Genomic DNA, 10,598 nt, shown 5'->3' with positions numbered 1-10,598 from the left:
GGTGTGGTCGAGACAGCGGTAGGTGAGGGTCAGTGTCTTGAACTGAATGTGAGCCGGTATCGGGAGCCAATGGAGGGAGTGGAGCAGCGGAGTAGCGTGTGCGAATTGGGGCAGAGAGAATATCAGACGAGCCGCAGAGTTCTGGATGAGCTGGAGCGGCGGGTAGTAGTTGCAGGTAGGCCGGCCAGGAGGGAGTTGCAGTAGTCCAGGCGGGAGAGGACCAGTGACTGGATGAGTAGCTGAGTTGAGTAGTCGGTGAGGAAGGGGCGGATTCAGTGTATGTTGCTCAGGAAGAATCTACAGGTACGTGTCAGCGTGGTGATGTGCTGGGTGTAGGAGAGCGCAAGATCGAGGGTGACTCCTAGATTTTTAGCTGAAGAAGAAGGAGAGAGTGTGGTGGATTCCAAGGGGATCGAGATGGAGAGATCAGCAGAAGGTGAGGAAGAGTGGGGGAAAAACAGGAGATCTGATCGGGAGAGGTTGAGCTTGAGGTGGTGCGAGTGCATCCAGGTGGAAATAGCAGACAAGCAGGAAGAGATGCGAGAGGGTATGAGAGGGTCAGAAGAGGGAATAGACAGGAAGATCTGGGTATCATCAGCGTAAAAGTTGTAGGAGAAGCCATGGGATGCGATGAGGGGGCCCAGGGAGCGAGTGTAGAGAGAGAAGAGGAGGGGGCCCAGGACGGAGCCTTGGGGAACGCCTGTGAGTAGAGGTTGGGGGGTGGATGAGGAGCCTCGCCATGTCACTTGGTAGGACCAGTCGCTGAGGTAGGAGGAGAACCAGATGAGAGCAGTTCCAGACATTCCAAGGTCAGCGAGACAGGAGAGGAGGATGGAGTGATCGACGGTGTCAAATGCTGTGGAGAGATCAAGGAGGATGAGGACTGAGGAGAGGGAGGCCTATTTGTACAACTTGAATATGATCCATTTCAGAATTTTCAGAAAAGCCTGGGTAAGTGTATCCCACTCTGTCAGGGATTGCCTGCTGTTTTCAATGTTTTATATAAATGGTTATATTTTTAAAAGTAGAAAAGAGGTCTGCTGTAAACTTAGCAGTTGCATTATATCATGTTTTTTGTTCTTGGATCCATTCTTTTTTTTCTCTCTTCTTGATGCAGATATATATATACACTCACCTAAAGAATTATTAGGAACACCTGTTCAATTTCTCATTAATGCAATTATCTAACCAACCAATCACATGGCAGTTGCTTCAATGCATTTAGGGGTGTGGTCCTGGTCAAGACAATCTCCTGAACTCCAAACTGAATGTCTGAATGGGAAAGAAAGGTGATTTAAGCAATTTTGAGCGTGGCATGGTTGTTGGTGCCAGACGGGCCGGTCTGAGTATTTCACAATCTGCTCAGTTACTGGGATTTTCACGCACAACCATTTCTAGGGTTTACAAAGAATGGTGTGAAAAGGGAAAAACATCCAGTATGCGGCAGTCCTGTGGGCGAAAATGCCTTGTTGATGCTAGAGGTCAGAGGAGAATGGGCCGACTGATTCAAGCTGATAGAAGAGCAACTTTGACTGAAATAACCACTCGTTACAACCGAGGTATGCAGCAAAGCATTTGTGAAGCCACAACACGTACAACCTTGAGGCGGATGGGCTACAACAGCAGAAGACCCCACCGGGTACCACTCATCTCCACTACAAATAGGAAAAAGAGGCTACAATTTGCACAAGCTCACAAAAATTGGACAGTTGAAGACTGGAAAAATGTTGCCTGGTCTGATGAGTCTCGATTTCTGTTGAGACATTCAGATGGTAGAGTCAGAATTTGGCGTAAACAGAATGAGAACATGGATCCATCATGCCTTGTTACCACTGTGCAGGCTGGTGGTGGTGGTGTAATGGTGTGGGGGATGTTTTCTTGGCACACTTTAGGCCCCTTAGTGCCAATTGGGCATCGTTTAAATGCCACGGCCTACCTGAGCATTGTTTCTGACCATGTCCATCCCTTTATGACCACCATGTACCCATCCTCTGATGGCTACTTCCAGCAGGATAATGCACCATGTCACAAAGGTCGAATCATTTCAAATTGGTTTCTTGAACATGACAATGATTTCACTGTACTAAAGTGGCCCCCACAGTCACCAGATCTCGACCCAATAGAGCATCTTTGGGATGTGGTGGAACGGGAGCTTCGTGCCCTGGATGTGCATCCCACAAATCTCCATCAACTGCAAGATGCTCTCCTATCAATATGGGCCAACATTTCTAAAGAATGCTTTCAGCACCTTGTTGAATCAATGCCACGTAGAATGAAGGCAGTTCTGAAGGCGAAAGGGGGTCAAACACAGTATTAGTATGGTGTTCCTAATAATCCTTTAGGTGAGTGTATATATATATACACACATGGGTCGAATGGCCACCTCTCATTTGTAAACTTTCTTATGTATAGATATAGCATTGCTGTGCTTAACAATGATTTCCCATTGCAGTCCTCAAACCACATGTTTGATTTCTCATTTACTACTGGTGGTAATGTGAATTAAAATTAATATATGGGGTACCAGTTTTCTTGTAGGGGAGAAAACTGTCTCAGCCTCATATTTGACCCATGTTCCCACAGGATATTTCTTATTCCCTTATGACACTTTTAAGCTGCCTTTTACCTTGTAGATGCATATTGCAGAGGATTTAAGATGTAAAAACAAGCTTACTCTTGGGGCTATTTCCATTTTAGGATCAATTATAATAATATTTACATATAGTTATACTATCTGACATACTATCATTAACGTGAACATGCCTGTTATACAGCTACTAACCTACACAGTTGTACATACTATTGCTGATGCATACTAACCTACATTATACAAGTAAAATTCTAGTAAAGTAATAAAACGTCGTCGACTGTAGGCGACTAAAACGAACTTTATAGATGCACAAACATAAAACTGTATCTACTAGTTTGAGTACTGACTGGTAAAATAGACAAATAGTAAAAGCATTCAATTGTTAAAATAGACTAATAATTATTTTGACAGTCTTCAAGAAAGTGGAAATAAAAACTCACATTTTAATTTGAAACAATAGCACCACCTGGTGGAATTTAAATTGTATGTATGACGTATTAAGGGCATCAGTGACAGGTTGATTTAGGAAGACTTAGGATAACTTGAAAAAGTTTTGTTCATTATGGTGGTTTATTTCTTTGCTATATTTAAAAAAAATGTTTAAGTCACCATAAAACAATTATTTATTCATAATGTTAATTGATAATAATCTTAAATTCTTGATACAAGACCAACCAATGAAAATTAGTAGTAGAATAGACCTTCAAATACTTACCTATATATCAGCCCCAGCTCTATTTTTAGTCCTGTCTATTTTAACCAATTCGAATGTCCTTTATATATTTGGATCCCACATGTACCCAATCTACACAGAAAGAAATCCCTTTCAGAGCTGTGTAAACTTACTATAGCCTATATAAAAACTGTTTTGTGTAGAATTTAAAACAAGGGCAGTAATGTTCAGACAGTGCACTAGTTAGAGCTCATCTGGATACTGTGTACAGTTCTGGGCTCCACATTTCATGAAAGATATCGCTGCTCTAGACGCAGTTCAGTGGAGAGCAACCAGACTTATTCCAGGTCTGAAGGGAATGTCCTACTGAGAGACTGAGGACCTGAACCTTCTCACCCTGGAACAGAGGAGACTACGTGGGGACTTGATCCAACTCTTTAGAATCATGAAGGGCATCGACCACATCAAACCAGAGGAGCTTTTCCAGATCAGCAGGGACACACACACCCGGGGACACAAATGGAAATTGGGCTTCAAGGCATTCAGGACAGAAAACAGGAGACACTTCTTCACACAGAGAGTCGTCACAATCTGAACAAACTCCCCAGCAATGTGGTTGAAGCTGAACATTTGGGAACATTTAAAAATAGACTGGATAGGATCCTTGGATCACTTAGTTATTAATGGAGACCAAACGAGCACGATGGGTCAAATGGCTCAAAAAAAATTAAGGGAACACTTAAATCACACATCGGATCTCAAAGAATGAAATATATTAAAGATCAAAATCTTTACTGTACATTGTGTAATTCGTTGAGAACAAAATGACGTAACAACGGTTGGTTTGTTTGGAAACCAAAATCATCAACCGATTGAGGGCTGGATCAAACTCAAACCGAAAATCTAAGTAAACAATTGAAATCACAGGCTGTTCCAACTTGTGTGAATTTAATCACAGCAACTCATTATGTGACTCAGTAGTGTGTGTGGCCCCCACGTGCCTATATGCATTCCCGACAATGTCTGGGCATGCTCCTGATGAGACGGCGGATGGTGTCCTGGGGGATCTCCTCCGAGACCTGTATCAGGGCATCAGTGAGCTCCTGGACAGTCTGTGGCGCTACTTGGCGATGTCAGATACACTGATACATAACGTCCCAAAGGTTCTCAATTGGATTCAGGTCTGTGAAACGTGAGGGCCAGTCAATGGCATCAATGCCTTCGTCATCCAGCAATTTCCTACACACTCTGGCCACATGAGGCCGGGCATTGTCCTGCACCAGCGTAAAGGTCTGACGATGGGTCTGAGAATTTCATCCCGGTACCTAACAGCAGTCAGGGTACTGTTGGCTAGCACATGGAGGTCTGTGTGACCCTCCAAGGATATGCCTCCCCAGACCCACCGCCAAACTGGTCATGCTGGATGATGTTCACCACAGCGTCTCCAGACTCTTTCACATTTGTCACATGTGCTCAGTGTGAACCTGCTCTCATCTGTGAAGAGAACGGGGTGCCAATGGCGCCCCTCCTCAAGTAACGGCCCGTCTCTTGGTATCTCCTCCATGCTCTTGAGACTGTACTTGGGAGACACAGCAAATCTTCCTGCGACGACAGATATGGATGTGCCATCCTGGAGGAGCTGGACTACCTGTGCAACCTGAACCGCCTCATGCTACCAGTAGTGACAAGGACACGCAAAATGCAAAACCAGAGAAGAATCAGTCAGGAAGGATAAGGAGAGAGCAATTGTCTGTGGCCACCACCTGCAAAACCATTCCCTTGTTGGGGGTTGTCTTGCTGTTGCCTCTCCAGTGCACCTGTTTCACTTTCATTTGCACCAAAACAGGTGACATCGATTCACAATCGCTTAGGCTTCCTAACTGGACAGACTGACATCCCTGAAGTTTAATTGACTGGGTGTTATACTGTGATGATTACGTGTTCCCTTAATTTTTTTGAGCAGTGTATTACTATTGGGGTTGAAACATTTTCACATAAACATGTTTAACTTCCTATTAAACTGTACGTGCTGTTATAGAAAATACTTTATCGTATGTATATATTAATTATATTGTACTATATAAACTTAAAACTTGAAACGCGCTTGGCTCTCCTGAGTGGAAATCTGTGAGACTGCGCTTGCGTCGTCCTCTACTCCCGCACTTCCTGCCGCCGGGCTGGCGCTGAGGCCTGCGGGCGCACATGCGCAAACACACCCACGGCTATGGAAACGAGCCGGTAACACAGGAGCGCCGCAGCCTCCGCCAGCAGAGGCCGGTCCGTGTCACTAAGCACCGGCAATGGCTGAAGTGGGCGGCTGCTGAACCGCACTGTGGACCACCGTGATATCGGTGATGGCGCTGCCCAAATTAGTGATGTTCGCCGCAGCCAGCGATGTGCGGGACAGCAGCCCGGCCACCGTGCAGCTGCTGGGGCGCTTCGGTGGGCTGGGACCCGTCCGAGGGAAGGGCGCCGGCGGGGTGAGGAGGAGAAACCTCGGGGCTCAGCATGTACAGCTGGGCCGTAAGTGGAGCTGCATGGCTGAGCAGTCACTGTGTCTCATACGGATTATACATTACATACGACTAATGCAAATAAGAATAACATCATCGTTTCATAGTACTTGGACAATATATACTATCTGCATTAGTCTGAATAAATACATACATCATGTGTAATTTATGTATCATTTCTACAATTACTGTCCATTTTAACTTTTGTCATATTGTAAAAATACAACCAAGTCAATAAATAGGACTAAATTAAACACATGCTGCTGCTACGTCTAATTATTATTATTAGGCTATAAATGCAGACACATTCATAATATATAAATGCAAATAACAATCGTTCTAAATAAATGTATAGGCCATATGCTGATCAATGTAGTACAATATAAGTTTGTCGTTTTATTCACCCTGTGCCTACATTTATGTTGATTGAATTCAGTTTAAGAAAGACAAACATGACAAATGAACAAACTAGGAGAGTTTCAAGCTGTAAAAACAGGACAGACCGAGTATCCATATGAAACATGTCAGTAGACTTGGTATATCTGAGATATGTAGGCTGTGGATATTATTATACGTTTTTTATTTTTATTTTAAGAATCAAAGGGTGTAAAGGGTTCACAAGCCACCTGCATCATTGAAGGGTAAGTATGCAATTTAAACACATTTATAAATCATAAAAGCAGGTGTTACAGCACGTATTTGCTGACATCATCAGTCCTGTTAAAGCAGTATAGCACAGGGCAGCTGAACATTGGCACAGATTCGTGTTGGGTCAGATGAAAAGCGACGTGCCACAATGTATTATAACTCAAGGCTTTAAAACACAGTGATCTTATTTTAAAACTGCTCACATTGCTGCCACCATAATTAAGAAGGTCTTTATTGTACAGACACTTTGAGCATCTGTGTCACTTGAGCAGATAGGAAGACTAGGAATATCCCCAAGGCAGTTAAGCAGCTTTGATTTGTTGTGACCCTTCAGTTCGCTCTGTTCTTCCAGCCAGTGTAATTAAATGATGATGAGAGCACAGAAATCCTGGCAGGTAGTAAGGTGACCTTCTGCTGGGCGACGCCAGGCCGCTCTGTCAGCACACGACACAGGCCAGTGTAACGTCATTACAACAGGATGGAAACGATCCCACAATGCATCAGACCAGTGCCCTCTCTGTTTTGATATGTCGATATTTCCTCTACTTTATTAAAAAACGCATTGTTTTGTATCACAGGTCCACCTTTTCATCATTTATACCGAAAGATGACCGGACATTGACTGGATGTGGCTTTGACCACAAATGTCCTGACAAAGAGATGTCTGAAAAACTTTTTCTGTTTGAGAAGCAGCGGAGGGATGGCACATTAGATTCTAAGTATGATTTCAAAGGTATTTTTTTGGATTTACTGTTTATTATTTCCTATTACTATTATTATTGCGATCCTTCCAAGCGGGCAAGATATGAACAAGTTATTATTAATAATATTAGTATTGTATTATAACGGGAAACCAAATAATATGTGGTTTTAGGACTGTAATGGGAAATCATGGTGCAGTGCAGGATGTAGAGACAATTAGCATTAATTACAGGGAATGGATTGATGTAGTAAATACAACTGACCATTATGTTAGGAAATGCATCTGTTTGAATGACTGCAAATCCTTGCTTATGATTCGCTTTCCACCATTGTTTTCTGTTCAGTAGATTTAATTTATTTTCAGCTCATAGTTTGCTTTTAGAAATAACATTCATGATGTAGTCCTAACTTATCATTTTCAACAGAATGTCCTCTTTACTATTATAATAAGAGTCATGGTTTATTGGTTAGTTCAGAGACCTTTTTTCTGAAAGAAAAAAAAAAAACGGTTTAAATCTGCTGTTTCATGCAATTGTTGAAAATGCACAATGATTCCTGAAATAAAACAACATTCTAAAATTTAAATGGAATTAAATTGTGGTAGACTCTTAATTAACCATGCAAACTCTGGTGTTTACCAGTAGGTGGCACTCTGACACAATTTACACAACTGTACATACATTTGCACACAGAAATATGAAACTAATACAAATTTTTGGCTTGTTTTTTCACTGGTTTCTGCCCCCCTTTTTATGGTGCAATACATTGGGTGTGGATTTGTCCACTGGTGTTTTCTTTTTACTGTGGACAAATTTTTCTTCCCACTTTTCCTCTCACTTTTACAATATGTGTCTCAGTACGGAGAGCTCTTGCTTTGGAATGGCAAATTCGAATCCGGAGAGATAAGGGATTTGATTTGGTCTGAGCCATGATGTGTATAACGGCCCAATGAGTTCCTACTTTTTTGAATAAGCATGAATTGAAAGAGATTGATTTGGATGGATTTTATACCAATAGTAACACTTATATTCACAGAAAAGTGTTTAGCCAAAGGGAACTTCTCCATTCCTCCACTTCCCAAGGATTTCCAAAATCAGAAGCCCAGCCATATCCACAGGCTCCCATTACACAAGGATTTTTCACAGGGCCTTTCAAAGCCATTTGCTTTCAGGTAAGCACTTTGCTGTTAAGTTTTGTGAAAACTTAAATGTCAAAATTAAAGGTTTGTCTTCAGGTTGCTTTTGCCATAATGCATTATGTTTAGTGAAGAGACAGAAATGGTGGTTGAGTCTCCCTGGACCTGCTAGTCAGATGTGAAGAGTTTGTAACAGAAATGAGCCCCAAACTAAATGAGCCCGATGCTGCACAGTGGTGTTGTGGGATCACACAGCGCTGTTCTGTGCTTGAGCGTTGTTGAGGAGTGAAGTAGCTTGGCCTTGGTTTAGGTCAGGAATGAGCAAGTCCAGTCATTGAGGGCCACTGGGATCTAAACTGCTTAATTGAGTTGATTCCTTGCTTAAAGCTTTTATTTGACAGAAGATTGTTTTTTTTCATTACCAAATGATATTGAGTCTGCATTTTTAACCTTCGAATGTATCCTGCTCTAATTCCAGTGAATACATGTGTTTATGTTTCAGTTCATATGAAGGATATGATGTTCCTTCAATCCCAGCAATTTTCTTACCAGATACTACCTCATCAGTTAATGAAAAGCGAAGCTCGTCCATAGATACCTGCAAAAACAGGTATGACTCACTCACTCAGTATGGTATTATAAAGGTGTATTAATGCATGAAATGTACAAAACAATGTAATTTTGATTTTATTATGTCACCATAAAGTGTACCTATATATTTAATTTCACTTTGTCAAATTATGTGCAAAAATACTATTTATGTAAAACTATAATGATGAATTATTCCAGTTATTAATTTATAGGACAGCTGTTCTGCATTGATGTATTCCTAAATGTATTTTTAAATGGTACAAACTAACTTTTCTGTTTTAGAGTTGCTTTGCCTTATTTGTGTGTTCAATAATGAAGTAATGTATTTATCTTAGGCCAAGAATCAATAATAGAACCTGCAGTTTATTTACAATTGCTGCCAACCAGAAATGTAAGTAGAATTTTCAGAATCAATTCTGTGTTACTAGGTGGACTAGATATTTTTGTAACTATATTGTAAAACTAAAATACAAATATTGTAAGCAATAAAACATTGCTCCCCTTATTCCTCCCTTGACTATTGTTACTGTCTTTACGCCCTTCCACATTTAGAGGGAAGGAGGTCACAAGAGCAGCTTGTCTGGACTGAGAGTTTAATCATTTTTATTTAGTTTATTTTCCTATGTGCATATCGGAGAGATTGCCTGATAGAAAATCCCATAGCAGTTGTATCATTCCTCATGATTTATGTAATTTAGAAAGTCTTTAAAGTACTTGTTTGATTTATTTGATCTATGACCGTTCTCTTTACTTGATCTTTACGCCTGCAGTAATGGTCCTTTTGTGGTCAGTTGCATTGTGTTTCTGTCCTGATCCCATAGCGTATGCCTACGCTGATCCTGTGCACGGAGCCCCTGCTTCTTTCATTCAAAGACTGTCGGAAATCTCGTCTCTAGAAAGTGAGACTGTGCGGCAAGAGAGAATTAAGAAGCTGAAGAAGAACAAGAGACAGGAATCCTACAAACAGTGCCTCAGTAAGGAAAGCCAACAGCAATCCTGTAGTGCCAGAACATTTCAACTTTCAACTTTTTTCCCCACAAAATAAACTGGTGCTGTGTCTAAGTGTTGAAAAAGCATCTTAGAAATGCTTTTGAAACAAAAGTTGAATTGACATCTTCACAGATGCATTCATGTTAAATTTTTTGTATACAGTAAATTGAAGCCAACTCTGTTTTGTTTTTTTTACTGACCAGGAATCACAAATAAAAAAGGCTTGAGTTCAGTCTTTTTTTGGATCTGCAGAGTCACTTGTTTCAGCTTGTTTCCCCTGCTGGTGTATAAGATCACAGTTGGATGGGGGACCTATATATTGTGTAGCATCCTAGAAGTTTGTTTCCGGATACTCTTTCTTAATAAGAGTCACATTTCAACACATATGCTGCCACCTATATAAGTTGTATGATGAGGTCAATATACAATTTCTTCTTCAAAAGTAAATAATAATATTGCAATGCATTAAAGTAAGTTTAGAATGAAGAATTAATGTAGGATTATAATTAATTATATTGGATATTTATTGCATGCATTGTTAGTTTGCTGGTCTCTCTCCCTCCCTCATTAGATAGGTTGGAAATGACTGATTCAGTTCAATTCATTGTTAGTAATGCCTTACAAAAATAAATGGACACAGCAGCTAAGAATGTGCATTTTATAATTGTTTAATTGGCATATGGATTTGTAGCAATTGATCTTTCACTAAATGCTTGAAAGTGCTACTTGATAAAATGACTCCTTACATGCAGCGGT

At 41.0% G+C, this 10,598-nt stretch overlaps 1 protein-coding gene across 1 annotated transcript; it reads left to right on the top strand.

Moving 5' to 3' along the window:
* The first annotated feature begins 5,472 nt into the window (after window positions 1-5,472).
* Window positions 5,473-10,087, top strand: c2h8orf89 (chromosome 2 C8orf89 homolog). Its single transcript, XM_066721057.1, has 7 exons — window positions 5,473-5,786; window positions 6,372-6,417; window positions 7,003-7,157; window positions 8,162-8,297; window positions 8,764-8,871; window positions 9,188-9,243; window positions 9,674-10,087. Exons 1-7 carry the CDS (start codon window positions 5,618-5,620, stop codon window positions 9,895-9,897), a joined length of 894 nt encoding a protein of 297 aa, XP_066577154.1. The 5' UTR covers window positions 5,473-5,617; the 3' UTR covers window positions 9,898-10,087.
* Window positions 10,088-10,598: the final 511 nt, after the last annotated feature.

This window comes from Amia ocellicauda, chromosome 2 (assembly GCF_036373705.1).
Source record: "Amia ocellicauda isolate fAmiCal2 chromosome 2, fAmiCal2.hap1, whole genome shotgun sequence".
Taxonomy (NCBI): domain Eukaryota; kingdom Metazoa; phylum Chordata; class Actinopteri; order Amiiformes; family Amiidae; genus Amia; species Amia ocellicauda.
Note: the sequence above shows the minus strand (reverse complement) of the source record. Positions and strands in the feature narration are given on the sequence as shown.

Excerpts from the sequence above, each read along its gene's own strand:
- c2h8orf89 (XM_066721057.1), top strand. The coding sequence starts at position 5,618 with ATGGCGCTGCCCAAATTAGTGATGTTCGCCGCAGCCAGCGATGTGCGG. Across the intron at positions 5,787-6,371 it reads TCAGCATGTACAGCTGGGCC|AATCAAAGGGTGTAAAGGGT; the intron begins GTAAGTGGAGCT and ends TTTTATTTTAAG. Across the intron at positions 8,872-9,187 it reads ATAGATACCTGCAAAAACAG|GCCAAGAATCAATAATAGAA; the intron begins GTATGACTCACT and ends TATTTATCTTAG.